Raw genomic sequence first — 21,456 nt, 5'->3', positions numbered from 1 at the left:
ATACTGGATGGCCCCTGCTAAACCACCTCGCTTTTCACTGGGGGTAGACCTATTGTTAAAAAGTTGCCTCAGTCATCAAGGCAGCATTACATTTAAGAGAAGAAATGTGAACATTTGTAACTAAGAATTGTGAGAAAGGTGGCCCATTTTCTCTCTGCTTATGTTAAAATTCTACACCCGCGGTTGGAAAGTGCAGGATTCAAGAGCACTGGCACAGCAGGGTTTCTCTCACCCTTATCGAATCTATTGCACGCATCCACACCCACATCTCACCTTATAGGCTTGAATATTAAATGCTGCAGAACTTGTAAAATTACTGTAGCACTCACGAATATAAGCTCATATGTACTTATTTTAGGAATGAAAAAAAATACAAAGCAAGCTCTAACTTTATTTTCAAACAATTGCCTGGAATGGCACTGAAAATAGAACGAGAACATTTTTACAGTTAGAACAGCATCCATTTCAAAAGGTACAAAATCTCTATAGAAGATTGCAAATAATCTACAGCTATTACTTGACAATGGTGAACACAAAATTTCCACGTGAATAGTGTCAATGATTTCAAAACTTTGATTTGATACCACCACTGTTACAGAAATTCAAAGATAACGCAAAAGCCATTTTAAAGGAGATAAATATAATGGCATTAATTATAGAGGGAGGTGCAGGATGACACAAATAACTGAAATGTTTTACAGATGCATTGTTGACTCCAGGCTAAAAACTATCTTTCTTAGCAAGAGTGCTTACTGCAATATTTAACAAAATGACTTCTTACATTTTAGTTGTGAGACCGAACTCTAATATGATGCAAATATATCCTCCTCTTACCAAGTGCTCAGATCATACAGCTGCATCATGCTATTCGATATACCATGAAATGGCAACACAGGGAACTCTTGTAACAAATGCACCCACTCGCTAGATTAATCGTGAAGTGCTACCCGGACTTAATTCTATTTCCTTTGGCAGCAGAACATATCCAACAGCTCACTATAAGCTGTTGATTCATCCATAATGTATAATGAGATGTCTATGCAGAAAGAAAATGTTTAAATCTGCAAAACATGGTAATAACCAAGCCGGTAAACCAAGACCATTATCTACAAATGCTAGCTAACCTTGACATTTCCTTGCAATGTACAAATTATAAATGGATAGAAAACAGCAGCCGCTGTATTTAAAAAACATATAAAGGAATGGTTTGCCACAGGCCCTGTTTATCTAATACCACTTGCAGAGAGTCGGAGGAGAGCAAGAGATCTGCTGATGCTATTCAACTGGCATGTAATTATTACAATATGAGAAGCTGCTTCACTTTAACAGCTTCCCACCACATCTACGATTCTATTTTCAGGCAGTAACAGTAACAGTAACAGTGCAGTAAAGCAGAGGAAGCATCAACACAGGCATTTGTTTCTTGGATTCTTCACCTGCTCTTGGAATTCTAGGTGATAATAATGAGCCAGTTGCAAATGCCCCCCTTCTTTTACCTTTCTAGAAGATCTACGCTTCATCCGGAAAATGTCAACTTCATAAAGTCACCTGTATTCTTTTGAAGATTACGTCAAGAGCAGCAGTCCCCAACCTTTCTGGGACCAGCTTCGTGGAAGTCAGTTTTTCCACCAACCGGGGGGGGGGGGTGGGAGAGGAGAGGAGGGGATGGTTTGCACCCAACCTAGATCTCGCACATACGCAAATAAAGTTTCTCTCACTCACCCGCTTGCATGGACCGGTTCTTAACCGACCACGGACCAGTATGTCTTGAGGGTTGGGGACCCCTGGTCAAGAGGATAAACCACTCGGAAGAGTATGTTTTATTACCATAGAGTATAATCTTTACTATGAACACATTCTTCTAGTTTGCATTCAAATTATTTATCAAACTTCAGAAGAAATATACAAATGTTTATACATACTTTTTGACAGCCACCAATTCATGGCTTCCTGGTTTCTTAGGCATTTACAATTTCACAAGATGCAGCCTGCCCTGTTTGTAATCATTACATGAAAGGTGATTGTTTCCTTTTATCCATCCTAAGACCGTAACCCCAAATAGAAAAAAAAAGACTATCATCCACATGTAAAAGAATGACACCTCTAACAATTACTGTACAACCTGTATACTTATTTATTTCAAACTACACATTAAAGGTCAAAAATGGTACATTAGCAGGCAGAAATATGGAAAATCAACGACAGCCTTGCTTTCACAGCAATTCTACGTAGGTGAAGTTAAGCATGGGACTTTTCATCCACAGCCGGCACTCAGATAGTCATGGTGCACTGCAAGAACTGAAAAACAAAAACAAATTTAAGAGTTGGTGGGGGATCCTTAGCATCCTAACCCCCGTGCTTCTATTTGCATATGATCCAAAATGTATCTATCAAATAATTAAGAACTAAAAGCAATCCTGAAGTTTGTGCTAAATGTTTCAGAAAAAAAATAATTTTGTATATATGCAAGCTTTACTCATAACTATTTTGATTATATGTTTCAATATAAATTGCCATTGTCTAGAGTCCAAGGTTGTATTTTCTTTCTGCTGGCTCTTTTCTGTAGGTTCTTCTTTGTTTTCAGCTGCCTCAGGCTCCTTCTTGGTTCTTCTCCTTGATCGTGGATTCGCCTGCCAAACCTGCACAAACCACTCCCCATCCCATCACCTTTCTATGGTTTCTTTTCTATTTCTTTCTTTTGAAACCTATGTGCCAGCTCGCAGGTGATTCTACAGAGTTTTGAACTGTTTTCCCCTTTCTCTAAAAGTGCCTACAAGCTGGGAAGCTGACAGATCACTTCGGAGAAAAAAAAAACTTTGATCTTGACAATCACACGTAACATTTTCTGTTTCAGTGCACTTTATCTTTCTACATAAGCCAAAGTCAGACTGAGAAAACAGAGCGGTTTCCATGAGATGGAAGTAGTTATAGGTTCAAAGTCTGTTGATTTTATCAAAAAGGACAAAAAAGATGCTCTAGGTCCAAAGCATTAGGTCTTTCATGACGCTTTATCAGCTGGTTACAGTAAAAAGGAATACCACCCAAGAAAAGAGAAGAGAGGCTGGCTACAAGGCATGATGATGAGTTTTAAGTTTGTAGACCTTTCAGTTTTACAATAGTGTGACCACAGAGATCAGAGCAGTGGTGGGATTCAAAAGTTTTTACTACCGGTTCTGTGGGCATGGCTTGGTGGGCGTGGCAGAAGGATACTGTAAAATCTCCATTCCCTCCCCACTCTAGGGGAAGGTTACTGCAAAATCCCCATTTCCTCCCGATAAACTGGGACTCGAGAGGCAGAGAATAGATGTGGGTGGGGCCAGTCAGAGGTGGCATTTACCGGTTCTCCGAACTACTCAAAATTTCCGCTACCGGTTCTCCAGAACGGGTCAGAACCTGCTGAATACCACCTCTGGATCAGAGCTTCATCTATGTTCTATTTATGGAAATCTGATTAAACAGCACACAAAACAATATAGTACAATATCTATATTGTACATGAGTTTAATAAAGACAGTAATTGTTAGCTATGTAAAGCCTAGGATAACTAGTTCGCTTAAGGGCATGAGGCTGATGCTTCCCCTAAGAACAGACACACTGATTCCCACCGCTGGAGTCTGCTCTTCATGACACATATTAGTGAAAGTGAATCATGCCCTGATTTAACAGATCTCTGCAGACAAGGCTACAAATCTGTTGCTAAGGGTTTTAGGGTCCATCAGTCCATGGATAGGCAGATGGTATATAAATGGAGAAAATCCAATTAACATTGCTACTCTTCCCAGAATCAATTGTCCAAAACAAATAAAATCAGCTGGAGCAAGGCATATAATTTTCCAAGAGGCACAAAGAACAGCAAATTCTTTGCAAACCACTACTGCATTGTCTGAGTAAATGAGGGGAAAAGGCCATTAATGGGATAGCAGATATGTATGAATCTTCTGTCAACAGGGAGAATTCGAATGATTTCTCAAAGACAGGCAGTCATCAGAATATTTCTGGAACACATTAGGAGGAATGGAAGAAACGAGACAGCTAGTTTGCCATCTCTGAAAAGCTTCCTCCCAGAGAGTGGCCTGCCAACTAGAAGAATGATGACAAAGCAAACAAACTGTGTTTATGCCTAGTCAAGGGCTAGGTTTGCATCCACAAGACTGGCATTCATCAAATGAGGCCCTTAGGTTCAGAAAACCAAGCTAACAACGGCAAGTTAAGGAGATTAATAAGTAAAGGGAAAAAAATAAACAACTATGATAAAAGGAAAAAAACAGTCAAGAATGAATAATTTAATACTGTAGTGGTTGAAAACCAATGGAAAAAATGAGATCGGAGTCACACTATATTCTGTGGTACCAATGGGGAGGAACAGATACAAAAAATCTGTAAACTCTGGAAGGTACCAAATGAAATACTGCACAAGCAAATAAATAATGAACATGAAAAATCAAGAGCCCAGTGAAGAATTAAAGGAACTGCCATCTGTTTGAGCTACAGCATTATCTTGAGATGTAATTTCCTAAAATATTCTCGAGTATTATGGGAGTGGGATTATAAAAGGAAATGTGAGAAACACAATTCTAGTTAAAAACGTTTTTTATTACCAATTAACAGTATTGTTACTTACATCATCATACAGAAGATTCACAATGCCCTGTTGCATGCTGTCTCTTCTTCTGAAGAAATCTTAAAAAAAAAAGATTTGCAAATGTATATTATAAAAATCCTGAACTTGTCTAGATATACACACAAAATATCTATGTGGTATACTTTAAAACAGTAAAGCACAACCACAATATATAATGTAATTTCTGTTTAAATTAACAATATTCCATTATCCATTTATTTCTAAAGTCATCAGACAATAGCACTTTCTATAAAATCACCGGCGATACAATGGAATTACACCAGACTCCAAATGATGCTTGCCACTCTCTGTAAAATCTTTTGCCATATTCATTGCACTGTAAGGCTAAAGTAATCTAAAGAATAATATTTGTCATCTTGTCAATAGTACAAGTCAAAGCATTGGGACTTTGATATGAGGCTTGATTTTTAAGATGACAACTGTTTGAGGATACTCCCACTTTCAGTATGAAAAAGCCTTTGAAATTACACACAATAGCTAAAGATTTGCTGCAAGAAGAACAAAAAAATAGAAGACATTTTCAAAGCTTCTTCTAGGCAAATATGTTCTACTTATGCAACCTGGTGTATATCCAAGCAGTGAATGCTTACTTTGTAAAATCAGAATATATTATACAAATCCAGCACTTACCTGTTAAAGCACGAAGCTTCACACAGCAAGCCACATAGTCATCAAAAGAAATTCTGCCATTCTTGCTGTAACGTTTTACAATAGCAATTAATGTCTGTGGGCTTAGTCTGTATCCTAGATAAATAGATAGAAAGAAAAACACACTTTCAGGACAGAAAGTTTAGGAGAATTTTTCCAATATTTGAGTATTCATAAATCATTTACAGTAGTTATAACCAATTTGAGATAGCAGAAGTTCAACAAAGATACAGTGAATAAAATAGAGCAAGTTAAGATAATTTGTTAAGACTACCCCTTAAGAAGAGTACTATATTGCTCTATTGTGCAATTACAAAAGACTAACTTTCCCAGATGTAGGAAAAAGGAATATAATCCATAGATTTCTAACCTAAATTAGATAATTAGCACTAGATTTGAATGCAGAAAACTCTGGCTTACCTGTGTAAGCTAGATTTCTAAATCAGCAAAGCTTTACTTACCCATAGCTACAATAACTTGAGTCAGCACATGAAATTCCACAGTTCCACTTCGGTCTTGATCAACCAACATGAAATTGTGTTTCCAAGCACTGAGAGCTGTCCAAAGTTCTTTAAATTCATTATATCCCATTTTTCCAGTATTCTGTCTCTAGTGTTATGTGTTAAGAAGCATACCAACTTGGAAACAGGTGATTAAAAGAATAAAAAAGATAAATGTTTTACTTGTATAGATTCTGTTACTGTTCTGCACACTTGTGCTCCAATTTTGCTCATGTTTTAAACAGATAAGTCATAAAGATCATTTAGCAAAAAAACCCACCCAATTTTCTTCTTACTTTGCTCTTTTAGAAAACAGTACCTTATCAATCTGAATCTTTTAACCCTGGTATTGAAGCAATTTTCAAATTAAGCTTGACTTTGGTGACAATAGCAATACTTCTAATTTTCTTAAACAATATTATGGAAGTAGTTTACCAGTGCCTTCCCTAAGGATGCATTTTTCAATTCCAGAATCTCACTTACAGTCCTAGGATTTTGTTACAGTCATGCATTTAAGTACTAACCATTCTTGAGAGCATCAAAGGATAGCTTAATGTTGCCATCTGCTGGGCATATACTAGATATTATAGTACAGTACAAAAATTATTTGGGGCTCCTACTTGCACTTCAATTGATGACATATATAAGTCCTTTCTTTAGAAGAGGAATTGTAACAACAGCAACACCCTGGGAAGCAATCTGAATTGGAACAGAGCTTTCCTACATATTTATTTTAAAATCAATGAGAGGTAGCTCAGATTTCACATTTCACAAATGCAGAAATGTATTTCTAAGCATTTTACAGAGTCCCTGAAAATCAGGACAGACAACTTATAGCTTTCAATGTGAACCTAAGCCCTTTTTGCAGCCTATTGCACACTCCAAAATTGTGCCACTGAAGTTTAATTGGAAAAATAATTGAATGTCTAACATAATTTCCATTTGTTTTGATAAAATAAGAAAAACAAGTAAGCCCCCTGTAAACTTCATGCAGGGGTCATAATTTTCAGCCTGACTCTCTGCCAGTATCACTGCATCATTAATGTATAAAAACACTAAGACTATTTTGTTTACCATATTTTCCAGCGTATAAGACGACTGGGCGTATAAGACGACCCCCGACTTTTCCTGTTAAAATATAGGGTTTGAGCTATACTCGCCGTATAAGACTACCCCTCTTCCAACGCACACCAAATAAAAATTAAAAAACTTCAACTGGCTCACCCACAATGTAAAAGCAGCTGTGCTAGACCCAAAATGGCCCCTGCAACAAGTAGGAACCTCACATAGCCACAAAAAGCCCAAAAAAACAACTTTCACACTTTACACACATTCCACATACAGCTTTGTGAGATTTTGTGTGTAAAGCTGCACAAATGTTATTTTATTTTATTTTTATTTTTATATGAAAACTAAATTTAAAACTTCCTAAACTTTAAATGGCTAGGTCTAAAAAAGAACAACTAAAAAAAACCACAATTAACTATTTTTTTTAAAGCTCCCAAAGGGGAAAAAAACTTACCCAATAGAACAGGGGTCTCCAACCTTGGCAACTTTAGGACTTATAGACTTCAACTCCCAGAATTCCTCAGCCAGCTTTGTTTTGCTGGCTGAGGAATTCTGGGAGTTGAAGTCCACAACTCCCTGCCTGCTTGATTGCTGATGGAATAGATTCAGGCAAGCGAAGCAAGGCAAGCGTTGCGACTAGCAGCTAAGGTAAGCAAGCTGGAGGGGGAAAACTTTTTTCCTTTTACATGGCTCTGGCGATCCCAGCTGCGTTGCCTGAGTTGATTTATATGCCGCCCTTCTCCGGAGACTCAGGGCGGCTTACAATGCGTTAAGCAATAGCCTTCATACTTTTGTATATTTATACAAAGTCAGCTTATTGCCCCCACAAACTGGGTCCTCAATTTACCTACTTTAGAAAGGATGGAAGGCTGAGTCAACCTTGAGTCTGGTGAGATTCAAATTTACAGTAATTGCAGACAGCTGGTGTTAATCACAATGCTGAGCCACCAGGCCCCTGAGCCATTAGTTTTGACAACTGATAACTGTTTCATGATTGCACTGTAACATGGCATTCCTTCTAAGCTGTTTTCTGCATTATTGTCAGTGAGCTGTAAATAAAAGACTGATTGTAGTCTAAAATGGAACAAGTACAAATCAATCTTTAATGGAACTAGTTAAGAATATATGCAACCAGAAAACCTAGTTACATGTATTTTAAGCATTAAATGAACCAATTAAATATTCTTACTTGTTTACAGTCCTTAATAAAATCAGACTGATCCTGCCATTTATGTACAGAATTACAGTCTCCATCAGATCTGCACCTCAGGTAACAAACAAAAATGTATCCTAAATTATTTAACCCAAAGTTATAATTTTAAATTTTATGACACACTGCCCAATTTAGAACAACTCAATCTGAAGACTGGCATCAGGCATACTTCGTCACCTGTAAATCTTGGTAAATTTCTAAAGCTGGTAATTGTGGTTCCAACTAAGAAGGATGAAGACAAAGAAGAGACTGTGGAAGGAAGCCTGATGCTTGTTCCTCATTTGATATACTGCAAAAAAGTTTGCACAAATTATTCCACTTCCTCTGTGATTCAAACGTTCTTAATACATGCTCTCACCTGCATTACATATTGATGTTTTTCAAGAGACACTGACTATGGAACTGGAGAAATAAGCTCCATTAAATTCAGTGGAACTTACTTTAAAAAAAGACATCCAGAAACAGACAATTCAGCTACGTATTTTTAAAAGGATACATCTAACATCGATATCATAATTCTGCAGGTCTCCAAGCTGAATGCTGAAATTGCAAACAAAGTATTAATTCTAAAGCACCACATCCATTTCAGTTGTAATCATTAGTGCTCAAAACAGGAACGGCAAATCTCATTTAAAGGATTACCATTCAAATCTACTGAATGTAGCAATCAACTTGTTGAGAACAGAGCACCAATTGAAGTCTGATGTCTCAGATGGACTTAAGGCTCTGTTCACAGTTTTCCTAGGTGGAATGGTAGTTAAGAGGTGATAGGTGACATTTGAAAACCAAGTCAAGAATACTACTACAAGGAGGGCAAACGGTCAGTTACCCTTCACGTATTACACAAAGAGATTAAAATTCACCAGAAGTATTAACAGAGAGGTAAGGTATTCTGTTGCTCAAGTAATAACACTTGTAACATCTGAATATGGCTTCTCTTTTTTCCCTCCACTAGGCATCCCTCCTTTATCATATCACACATAATCATCAGCCTAGTTTCTCTCTCTTCCCTGTTCCTTCCTCTGACCCTATCTTTATCATAGTTTGCTTTTCATTTGCTCTTTCTGCTTAAAGGAGTGGAGAAGGGATATGTGTTTCCATGCATAAAAGTTGGTATATATGATAGCATTAATTTTATATTAGTTTAAGGATCTTGTAATGTAATTACAGGAAAATGAATGTAAAGAAAATGTTTAATATTAATTGAATTAACCATGATTAAGTACTGCTGCTAAAGTCACTGGAAGTTGGGTAGCATAAAAAATATTGCTTTTGTTCTGAACCTTCCTTTTTTTTTTTAAGAATGTGGCTTCTGACAGATAAACGTTAACTTAAACAGATAATTCTCGATTTACAACAGTTTCTTTAGTGACCCTTCAAAGTTACAGCACTGAAAAAAACTGGCTAATGACCATGTTTCACACTTATGACTGTTGCCACATCCCCATGGTCACGTGATCAAAATTCAGACGCTTGGCAACTGACTAATATTTATGATGGCTGCAGTCTCCTGTGATCACGTGATCCCCTTTTGCGACCTTCTGATAAGCAAAGCCAATAGGGATGCCAGATTCACTTAACCATGTTACTTAACAACCGCAGTGATTGTCACTTAACAACTGTGGCAAGAAAGGTTGTAAAATGGGGCAAACTCACTTAATACCTGACTTGCTTAGCAACAGAAATTTTGGGGTCCACTGTGGTCACAAGTCAAGGACTATCTATATAGATGGATGTGCACATGTAAGTGTATCATATAACCTAATTAAGAGGCCATTTTCAAGACTAATTTCAATTACTGCTGGTAATCTTAGATTAGCAAAGGAACAAAACCAGTACTTTTTTTTTGCTTGTTTGTTTTCCTTTTGATGGGAGAGTTCAATTTGAATTCATTATCTTTTACTACACACCGTCAGTAAACAACTAATGATCTAAGAGGCAATATGTAGAAAATGAGGAATGAGCAATTTGCAGGTTACATAGAGAACTTAGATTTTTTATACTTTTGAGAGGATCCTCCACCTGCATTTGTAAATAAGCATACTAATTTATTTTCAACAGAGGTTAAAAATATGTGTGCACCTTCTCTCTTTAATGCACTTCAAAACTAGGGGAAATTATTCAACTATTTGGATCCTGCTTGACTTGGAGACATCATTGGGTTGTCACTGGCAAAACGTCTGAAGGTAAAAACTATCAACATCCCCAAATGTGGTTTCTGATACAAAAATTGAGTTCTCCCATTACAGATGAATAAAGGATCACAAAACAATTACAGGTATATTATTATAAAAGAGTCCAAAATAATAAATTCAGTAACAATCTTACGAGAATATGTTCCACTGATTCCAGACTGTGTTAGACATCTCTGGAGTTCCTCCGCATCCACTTCACCATTCTGTAAAATGAATGCATACAAATTTGAGATTCAAGGGATTAGCAAAACTGGTAATAGAACATCAAGCATTTATGCATTCTATATAGTTAACATACTGTTTACTTAAATTCAAATAGTTTACTTCACAAATATACCTCAACTATATATTTGCTATACTAGTTATTTTACATAAGTAAATCACAATGGACATGTTTTCAAAATCACAAAATGAACTATAACTTCATCATTTGTGACATCTTACAATAGGACAGATCATAAAAACTAGTTTTCACAAATGTTGAACTTAAAAAACTGTTTCATGTGCAAGCTTTGCAAATTATGAGACAAACCATTTAAAATAAACAAAAAACTTCTCTCCCTATTTCTTCATTCCAGGCACATCCTACAGTGTTTCTCAGGTTAGTTCAAATCCAGCTCTATACAAAAATATACAAGACCAACAAATTCATAAGTTTAAAGTTATCCATATCCAATTATAAAATACAAACATAAAGCTTATCCAGACAAAATTATTTATATAATGAAAGCATTTAAATTAATTTGTCAAGCTACCTCGTTATCCATGTCAATTTGCTATCTGTTTGAGCAACTGCAAATTCTCACATGGGAGAATATTCATTCAAAAAGACATGAAATGCAGCCTTTCAGCTACCGTACCATTGCATTATGATGCATTAGCTTGCTAAAACAACAAAAAAAGCTTATCTTAAAATATATTAAAACATAAAAGTAAGCAACCTAAATATATCTTATTAACCTCCAAGTTAATTTTACAGCAATGATTAAAAAAAAAACTTTGTGAGCTTTGCCAATGAAAGCATAAGGAATGGTGGCTATTGAAAATCCTGTTGCTTGATTTGGCCTTAAGCAAAATTCCTTAATCTAACATGGGAATCATGTACAGACTTCTCGGAGGTTTCTCAGAAGTGTTTTTCCAAACTGAATGGGCATATCTTTTTCTTGGCTAGATTAAAAAAAATAGGAATATAAAGTTCTCCATAGGAAAAGAAAATACTCATTGAAAAAAATTCTGTACGTATAGCTTTTCTACTAGACCTATGTAATTGAGAGGATTGTTCATAATGATTGTACAAAACACGAACATATTTTTGTATTTACCACCAAAGCAAAAGGATTTTCACTGGATAAATTCACAGGGCACAAGGAAAAGATTAAATGAATCTTGATTAAGACATTTCTGAGTTTTGTTGTCAGTTCATAATGCAAGAACACTCAGAAACTGTTTCACTGCCTTTCTTTACCCTCCCCTCCAAAAACAATGCCCATGTTACTGCAAGTTTCTACCTGATCAGTTCTTTTGAGTGTCAAAGGCCCACGCTTCCATCACCCCACTGGTCTTGCTATATGGCAGATGACATTGTGCTTATTTGACTGGTACTTCAGGAGTGAATGTTTATTCCTCCTATAAAAAACTAAATTTACTAAAATATTACAGTTGAGAATTAAGAAAAATATGGAAGTCAGCAATGACGATCCTACTTATGAAAAACTAAAAACACAGAAAAACTCCCTGTTCCAGATAGCTACTTTAAAGCAGTGGTTTTCAAACTATGTTCTGGAAAATTCCCGAATTCCTTAGAAACTGATCACGTAGTCTTCAATATAATCAGTCACATTATTCTACACACACCCCAAAAAATATAGGTGACTGTACTATTTATGCTCTTAAACTTCTCCTGTAGAACTGTAGAAGAAGTTGCAATAGAATGCTGGGGTTATTCTAGGCTATGCTCTATTCAATTGTCAGCATTTTACATCTGAGGATGTTAAGCTACATTAAACAGATCTTGCAATTGTGCTTAGAATGCCAGCCCATTTATTCAAAATCATACAGGTTGATCCTGAGAACATGTTATTCCAGAACATACTGCACAATCCTTTATTATGCAGTTGAATTCTACAGCCGATATATAACATGTTCTTTAACAAATGTCAGCAAAGAAAAACTTCTCTCAAGATACAGAGCTTGAAAACCCTGCTGTAAAGCAATGAAAAAAATGAAAAAGCAATGGTATTTCATGTTTTCCTCACTTGCAAAAATGGATCACCTAGTACAGGTAGTCCTCGACGTACAATCTTTTATTTAGCGACCGTTCAAAGTTACAACTGCACTGAAAAGAGTGACTTATGACCATTTTTCAGTTACAACCTTTGCAGTATCCCCATGATCATGTGATCAAAATTCAGATGCTTGGGAACTGGTTCATACTTATGACGGTTGCAATGTCCCGGGGTCTTGTGATCGCTTTTTGCAACCTTCTGACAAGCAAAATTAATGGGGAAGCAAGATTCACTTAACAACCGTGTTACCAATTTAACAATTGCACCAATTCATTTAACAACTATGGCAAGAAAGTTTGTAAAATGGGGCAAAACGCACTTAACCAATGCCTTACTTAACAACAAAAATTTTGGGCTCATTTGTGGTTATAAGTCGAGGATTACCTGTAGATTTTAGTTGCAATCAATACTATTTCATTTGAGATGAAATAGTACTAAATATACTGTAATTAAGAGCTCTGTGCACTACGTAAACTGTTTTGTATCTATTTTTAGATATCTATTGTTACAACTATTATTATACTACCTAGTATATGTCTATATCTTTTCCACCCAAAACCCTATTTTTCTTGGGGCCTTAGTAGCTCACACTATCAACTCTATTTTATTCTTTGCTAAGTCTGTCTTAACACTTCAAATGAAAGTCAAGAGATTGAATTTTGAACCGTGCCCAAAAGAGTTTAGTGGAATTTAGAGAAATACTCAGAATGACAACAAATTACTGCATTCCATTTACAACTATAACAAAGAAATCTGCTTTATAAAGTAGTTGGTCACCTTTCTAGACAAAATTTGTGGTTTATTTCCTGCCTATAGAGAAAAGAAGCAATTAATTGACCCACACTTGTACTGGATACTATTTCAAGCAGTTGCTGCTCTAATGAAACAAATGTTGTTCTGAAATGCCTTTCCTGTTATTCCTGTCCTGTATTAGAAGACAGTCTATAGGGGAAGCAAATACTGTGCCATACTTTAAGTTAAGACTCATTCTTCTTCCATGGAAATGTTAGTAAGGACAGCATTTTACAATTGAAATTAGGCGTTTCTCTGAGAATGAATATCCAATATGACCACTCTTTTTATCTTTAGGCACTCATCAACAGAATCTATTTTTAGGTTAGAGAATGAGTTAGAGTATATTCTGGCACCTATTTCCTTTCACAATTTAATCACAAGTAAGAGAAAATACTAGCTTCCAAAAGCGTCATACTCTTTCAATTGTTGAACTGCATGTATTTTCCAGCTTTCCATTTAATTTAAATTTACTTTGCCAGTGTAAGCTTAGAATCACATTCACATAAGCTTAGCGATTTAAATAACTCTCACCATTCTGGCAATAAAATAACTTTTCCTCCCTAAACTCCCTGACTATCAGAGAGCAAACAGAATTTAGCACTGGCTGAAATGAATGCTTACTGTTCTTGTCAATAAGCAAATAAAATGGAACAAAGAATATCCTACACACAAAAATCTATTTTTAATAGAAACTACCATTAAATCCTTTCAAATTAGCTCAGTATCAAAAACTCTCTCTGTGGATGATAAAACGTTCAGGGTCAAAGGATAGTATTTAAGAAGTCAGTTCTTACACTGTTCCTGCCTCAGGTCACATGTAATTTCTTTCTCATCAACTCCTCCAATGGAATATAGCATCAAATGGGTTGTGCCAGAGATATGAATGCTTTTACTGCTAGAAATATCGTATTACTATTGCTATTATTGTAGAGGTGCTAACTGATTTGTTAAGCAAATGCCTTACTATTATTGTAAGGCATTCTTTGTAAAGAGTATAAAAATTAAAATGCAAGCAGAAGAATAAATGTAAAGAAAAGCTACTCACCTGAAACTGGAGTTCTTCATGAATATTGCTTTTGCAGTTCCACACTCTTGAGAGAATGCAAATTGGCATCACAACTCCCAAAACGCTCTAGAGACCAATGACCTGTGGGGCCATGCATATGCCCTTTGATGAATCTTTACTATAACCTTTTAACCAGTCCTTTCGCCCAGATTATACAGATATGGCTTCTGTATTTCTCAATACCTAGTCACATATAATGTACAGACCTCTTCCAAACTGAAACCGGATGGACATTCACTTAAACACCAATTCGCTAAGTTTTTATTATATAAACCTTGATGTACTGTAGCTATTCTAAGTTGCCAGATAGCCCTACAAATAAAATTGGCTGAAGATCATAATCCAATTGAGGTAAAAAATCAAATTTACAATAGCCCTCCCATTCCTCCTACACAGAAAGTACAAAATTTAATTATTTAAAATGTTATAATAGGAAGGTAGCTTTATATTGCTTGCCTATATCTACATTTAAAAGCTGATTATGGATTCCATGCAAACGAACAGATTAGTTGAAGGTGAATTTCTCCATTCTTCCTCTCAGTCCAGTTGGATATTATGTTTGTCACAGATGGGGAAAAAAATTATTTCATTTCCTTTTCTTCTATTGAGCTGTTTAATACCTATAAAACTTTAGAAACAAGCCTAAAAAGCTAGCAATCTACATGGTAGTAGCTGTAGATGAAAAACTATCTTGTGCTCTATGGGCAATCATATTAAAAAATTATAGGCAAGCAATTTTATAGGGTCATTTATAAGGTTACAATACCAATAATACTGTCAATATATCCATCACCAAACAAAACCCTGAGATTATGGGGTATTTCTAACACTGATCAGCAGAAAAAAAAGTGACTGTCTTTCAAAACTTTCGGAGAATTACTTAAACTGACCTACCTGTCCAGCAGTAGCACTGAAGAATGCCCACAAGGGATCAACAGCAGCACCAGCATAGGCACCAGAATAAACAGAATATCCAGTAGATCCATCATGGGCTACAGCAGTTTGTACCCCTCTAGGGACCGGTTGTCCCACTGCCATTTGCATTGGCATCTGACCATGGTAAGCACCATACTTTTAACAAAAAGAAGAGATATATTTTACTATGTTCATCAGCCTAGCACTAGGCATGTATGCACACACACCCCAACTTTGGGAAAACACCTCCTCAAATATACCATAAAAATGTCAGTTTTTAAATATTCAAAATCCAATGAAGCATGCTTGAAAGCTATGTTTCATTACTATGTAACTAATATATTATATTGGTTACATAATAATGAAATATAGCTTTCACAATACAGTTACTTCTCACTTAATGACAGCCCTGTTTATCAACCATTCTAAATTATGACAACACTGAAAAAGTAACTTTATGACCAGTCCTGGTACTTACAATCATTGCAACATTTCTGCAGTCATGTAATTGAGATTTGAACATTTCACAACCAGATGTTTACAACTGTTGCAGTGTCCTGTAGTCACATGATCACCTTTGTGTATTTCACAGCCAGCTTACAACAAGCAAAGTCAATGGGGGAAGCCGGATTCATTTAACAGCTGCGTTACTTAGCAATGGAAATTTTGAGCTCAATTGTGGTCGTAAGTCAAGGACTACCCATATTTGCCAATAGATAAAACAAAAGTCTCTTTATTCCATATCTTTTAAATATTAGAGAAGGTGTTAAGTGTTGAAAATGCTTATACTTGTCTTGATGAAAGGGAGAATGAATGTTTCTATTTTTTTCTTTATATACAGTGCATTCGGAAAGTATTCAGAACCCCTTCACTTTTGTCAATTATGTTATGCTACAGTTGTTGAAATTCATTTTTTTCCTCATTAATCTACACTCAGTACCCCATAATGACAAAGTGAAAACAGAATTTTAGAAATTTCTGTAAATTTATCAAAAAGAACAAACTGAAATATCACATTGGCATAAATATTCAGACTGTTTGCAACAACACTTGAAATTTAGATCCGGTGCCTCACAGTTCTCTTGATCATTGTTGAACATGTTTCTACACCTTGATAGGAGTCTAGCTATGGTAAATTAAATTGATTGTATATGATTTGGAAAGGCACACATACATCTCTTTATAGAAGGCCTCACAGCTGACAAAGGCATACTGTAGCAGAGAAAATACCATGAGGTCAAAGGAACTGCCTGCAGAGCTCAGAGACAGGATTATTGCAAGGCACAGATCTGGGGAAGGCTACAATAAAATTTCTGATGCACTGAAGGTTCCTAAGAGCGCAGTAGCCTCCATAATTCTCAAATGGAAGAGGTCTGGCACAACCAGGACTCTTCCAAGAGCTGGTTGCTCTGTCAAACTGAGCAATTGGCGGAGAAGGGCTTTAGTAAAAGAGGTGACCAAGAACCCAATGGTCACTCTGACTGAGCTCCAGAGATCCTGTGTGGAGATGAGACAGAGTTCCAAAAGGACAACCATCACTGCAGCCCTCCACCAATCTGGGCTTTAAGGCAGAGTGGCTAAAGGGAAGCCTCTTCTCAGTGCAAAACATATGAAAGCCCTTAGTTTGAAAAAGAAAACAAAAAGCACCTGAAGGACTCTCAGACTGTGAGGAACAAGATTCTCTGGTCTGATGAAACCAAGATTGAACTGTTTGGCCTCAATTCTAAATTTTATGTCTGGAGGAAACCTGGCACTGCTCATCACCTGCCCAATATCATCCCAACAGTGAAGTGTGGTGGTGGCAGCATCGTGCCATGGGGTGCTTTTCAGCAGCAGGGACTGGGAGACTGGTCAGGGTTGAGGGAAAGCTGAATAAATAAATAAATAAATTTATTTCTATACTGCCCTTCTCCTGAAGGACTCAGGGCAGTGTACAGCCTATTAAAGACATCAGTTAAAAATAATTAAAATTATTACATAATTGCAGCTCAAATTTAAAAGCCTAAAAATTAAAACACCCAATTTAAAAATCATTACATTGATAGCCCAGCTGTGGGGGGCAGAGATTCACCCCCAATAGTCAGCGATGGCACCAGCTGACTATATCGGGACGCCGGAAGCCACCGCCACTCGGTCTTGGAAGGGTTGAGTCTGAGCCTATTTCTCCCCATCCAGACCCGCACGGCCTCCATGCAGCGAGACATCACATCAAGGGCATCATTGGGGTGGTCTGGGGTGGAGATGTACAGCTGAGTGTCATCAGTGTACTGATGGACTCTCACCCCAAAACCACAGATGAATAGAGCAAAGTACAGGGATATCCTCAATGAAAACCTGTTCTACAGCACTCAGGAGCTCAGATTGGGCCGAAGGTTTACTTTCCAACATGACAACGATCCTAAGCACACAGCCAAGATAACACAGGAGTGGCTTAGGGATAATTCTGTGAATTTACTAGAGTGGTCCAGCCAGAGCCCTGACTTGAACCTTAGTGAACATATCTGGAGGGACCTGAAAATGGCTGTCCACTGATGGTCGCCATCCAACCTGACTGAGCCTGAGAGGATTTGAGAGGAGTGGCAGAAAATCCCCCAATCCAGTTGTACAAAGCTTGTTGCATCATATCCAAAAAGACTTGAGACTGTAATTGCTGCCAAAGGTGCTTCAACAAAGTACTGAGTGAATACTTATGCCAATGTGATAGTTCAGTTTTTTTCTTTTTAATAAAATTTCAGAGATTTCTAAAATTCTGTTTTCACTTTGTCATTATGGGATAGTGAGTGTAGGTTAATGAGAAAAAATGAATTTCAACAACTGTAGAATCAGGCTGCAGCATAACAAAATTGACAAAAGTGAAAGGGGTCTGAATACTTTCTGAATGTTTTGTATGTTTCCCCTTTTGCAATCCTCCTCTTTTTTCTCCTTTTTGCATTTTCTATTTTTTTTCTTGTTTATATTTTGTATGTATTATAAAAAAATCTTAAACATTAAAACTCTTAAATGATCAGCGTAGCAGCAACAATTTTTCTTTCCATTTCAATGTATGATAAAACATGAACTTCGCAGGAGTTCCCTGTTCCAGGAAATAAGTCTTAAATGTATTTTAATATATTAAGAATAATATGTTAAAATATGTTAAAAATATATAAATAAAGTTCTGCTAACCCTGTTCCTTCATTTAACTTTAGATCAAGACCCAGAGGATCTTGGGTCATTTTTCTCAGTGCTGTTGTAATTTTGAACAGTCACTAAACGAACTGTTGTAAGTTGAGGACTACCTGTATCTTATGATTTATCACTGTGTTGCTTGTTTGTATACTGAAACTTATGCTTTGGAGAAAAATTCCTTGTTGAGTCCACATTTGGCCAATAAAGAATATTCTAATAGGCACAGAAGTTAGTTAGTTTATTTGATTTATTAAGTGTTTTTTAAAAAGTTATTTCCTAGGATAAAAATGAAGAGGTAACATACAGGTACTCAACTTATGACCACAATGGAGCCCAAAACTTATGTTGCTAAGTGAGAAATTTGTTCAGTGAGTTTCTTGCCACAGCTGTTAAGTGAATCACCGCAGTTGTTAAGTGAATCTGACTTCCCCGTCAACTTTGCTCGTCAGAAGGTCGCAAAAGGCGATCTCATGCGGCCCCAGGACGCTGCAACCGTCATAAATGTGAGTCAATCGTCAAGCCTCCGAATGTAAGTTACGTGACCATGGTGTGTGTGTGTGTGTGTGTGTGTGTGCCACAACGGTCAAATAAGTGTGAAAAACTGGTCATAAGTCACTTTTTTCCAGCGCCGTCGTAACTTCAAACGGTCACTAAATGAACTGTTGTTAAGTCAAGGTACTACCCCAGAGAAGCCCTTTACTTGCTTGGCTCCATTACCTTTACGCTGTAATGGAGGAAGATGCACGTTTGAACGTTCCTTCATCGTTAAGTTTGGTCACTCAGAAAAACCGTTATAAAGTCGAGGACCACCTGTGCACAGCCTCTGTACTACGGCAGCTGCAATTTACTCCCGATCTAGTCACCTCCTACAACCCCCTACTGGGTGGAAACGATGACATAAGTTCATCCCCTTTGTAGGCCGCCATAACATCTCCCAGTCAAAGACAAGGAGTTGGTGAGGGTGGGGGAGGGGAGAAAAGAGGCTCTGGCCGGGTTTGGGGATAGAAGGAAGAAGAGGAGAAGACATTTTATAGAACCTGAAGACTGAGGGCGAGGGAACCCAACCGAGGAGACCCACCAACGAAAGGCGAGAAAGCGAAAATGTCTTTGAAAAACAAGACGGGCAACAAGCCTTCCAAACTAAGTACGGAAAGAAGCAGCAGCAGCAGCAGCTCAGCGGGCTCGGCGCCTTCCCGTTTCCCTTACTCACCGCTCCGAACGCCGGATACGTCATGCCGAATTTGCGAGAGACGAACCGTTAAAACGGTTACAGCCGACTTCGAAGCTCGGCGGGATTCTAAATCCGCCACAAACGCGTCCAAGTTTTTCCCCCAAAGGCCGCAGTCGCCGCCTTCCCTTTCCTTAAGTCGCTCTACGAAGAGGCGGGACTTCCTTTCCCCCACTCGCCCTTCTTGTATCGCCTTCCTCTATTGGATAAGGCGGTCGCCCACTTCCGCTCGGGAACCGCTTCGCAAAGATGAGGAAGCGGGGAGAGCGGAAGAGGTATAGGGTGGTGGGGAGGGGGAAAGAGGAGTCGAGGAGGAAGTCCCGCCTACTCCGGAAATGAACGTTGAGGAAAAAAGAGGGAGGCGCGGTTGTAGTTTCGGAAAAGACCGGAAGTCGGCGTGGCCGTGTTCTCCTTAAAAGGCAAGGAAGCCGTGCGTATTTCCTCGATCAAGAGATTATGCGAGAAAGTTAAGCCGGCCATCGAAATCAGTGATACCAACGAAAGAGATGAATGATGGATGTCAAGTTTTTTTTTGACAATAGTATTACTTAGGCAGAGTGCGACGTAACGTTAATCGTTCCTCTATTGGGGGAATAGTTTCCTTGCAAGGAGTTTCCTGAATATTTTCTATCTAGAAATGGGTGGATCCTTTTTTTTTTTATTATTTTTATGATGAACTCAAAGTCCTCTCTTTACGTTCGGGCAACAAAGTATTTACTCTCTTCATATCTCAAAATGGTTATCCTTCCATTTTGATTTGATTTTGTTACGCAATACATGCCTTTTTGAAAGCGAAACAAATACTGGGATGACGTAGATCCTTGCCTAGTTTCTAGCTTTTTCTACCTTCTGTTATGAACCACTGTTTCTCCACTTTTGGTTATTGCAGTAAGGACTTCCTTGTTGTTGTTCAATGTAAAGTTCCTTTAAAAAAATCAGTACTTGCAACCGATTAGCTAGTTTGCATCATACAATCAAAGATTTTGTTGTATTCCACAAAACGAAGACCTTTAAGTCTCACCATTATTAAAATTGTGTTACCCAGTCTCCACTGCCTTTTCTGAAACTGGTTTCTGTATCATTCCTCATTCCTTGAATTTATGGCCATGTACTGAAATGGCCGTAACTTAGGGGACCGACATAAGTACCTTTTGTTCAGTGCTGCTATAACTTGAAACAATTACTGAATGATCGTAACTCAAGGACTATCTGAATATGGTTAATGTCCACCAGAGTGTTGGAGGCATATTTCCCCTTCCTCCATTTCTTTTTCATTGTTTATTATTTTAAGGGATAATTTTAATTTTTTTCTGGGTGCAACAAATATAAGATATAGTGGCTGTTCTACCTCTGAACAAACCCTGAATAGTGGAGGTAATATAATTGTTTTCTACTTTATCCCATACCAACTTTCCCTGAGAAGCAAGCAGCCAGAGCACTGATAATGGCAGACTCACTACACAAGAAGAATGTGCTGAAGACATATAATAAATTATGAAATTTGCATACTGCAGAAATGTCAATCATTCTGGGCATTATATCTGATACAGTCTCTAGATATACTGTAGATCAGAGTTGTCAAACTCCAAATCAGCGGGCCATATCCAGCCCGCATGGTGGTTAGATCTGGCCTACAGGACTGACCTGGAAACAGCAAAGGACCAGCCCGCGGTGCCTTTGCCAGCACATGCCCCTCAGCTCTATTTTTGCTGGCAGAGGGCTATCCAAACAAA

The 21,456-nt window shown here is 37.5% G+C and overlaps 1 protein-coding gene across 1 annotated transcript; it reads right to left on the bottom strand.

Moving 5' to 3' along the window:
- Window positions 1-371: 371 nt before the first annotated feature.
- GCA (grancalcin) lies at window positions 372-20,060 on the bottom strand. The gene is made up of 8 exons (XM_034426336.3): window positions 19,706-20,060; window positions 15,307-15,483; window positions 10,400-10,469; window positions 8,568-8,611; window positions 5,752-5,899; window positions 5,273-5,386; window positions 4,622-4,680; window positions 372-2,298 (listed from the first exon to the last, which is right to left on the bottom strand). The coding sequence occupies exons 1-8, from the start codon at window positions 19,727-19,729 to the stop codon at window positions 2,272-2,274; spliced, it is 663 nt and encodes a 220-aa protein (XP_034282227.1). The 5' UTR covers window positions 19,730-20,060; the 3' UTR covers window positions 372-2,271.
- Between the last annotated feature and the right edge of the window lie 1,396 nt (window positions 20,061-21,456).

This window comes from Pantherophis guttatus, chromosome 1 (genome assembly GCF_059756535.1).
Source record: "Pantherophis guttatus breed Tessera chromosome 1, ASM5975653v1, whole genome shotgun sequence".
Taxonomy (NCBI): domain Eukaryota; kingdom Metazoa; phylum Chordata; class Lepidosauria; order Squamata; family Colubridae; genus Pantherophis; species Pantherophis guttatus.
The sequence above is the reverse complement of the archived record's forward strand: the minus strand, read 5'-3'. Positions and strand labels throughout refer to the sequence as shown.

Coding starts and splice junctions, on each gene's coding strand:
- GCA (XM_034426336.3), bottom strand. CDS start 19,729: ATGACGTATCCGGCGTTCGGAGCG. Junction 15,484..19,705: donor CGTATCCGGCGTTCGGAGCG/GTGAGTAAGGGA, acceptor TTTTGTTAAAAG/TATGGTGCTTACCATGGTCA. Junction 5,900..8,567: donor TTATGATATCGATGTTAGAT/GTATCCTTTTAA, acceptor ACATAACACTAG/AGACAGAATACTGGAAAAAT.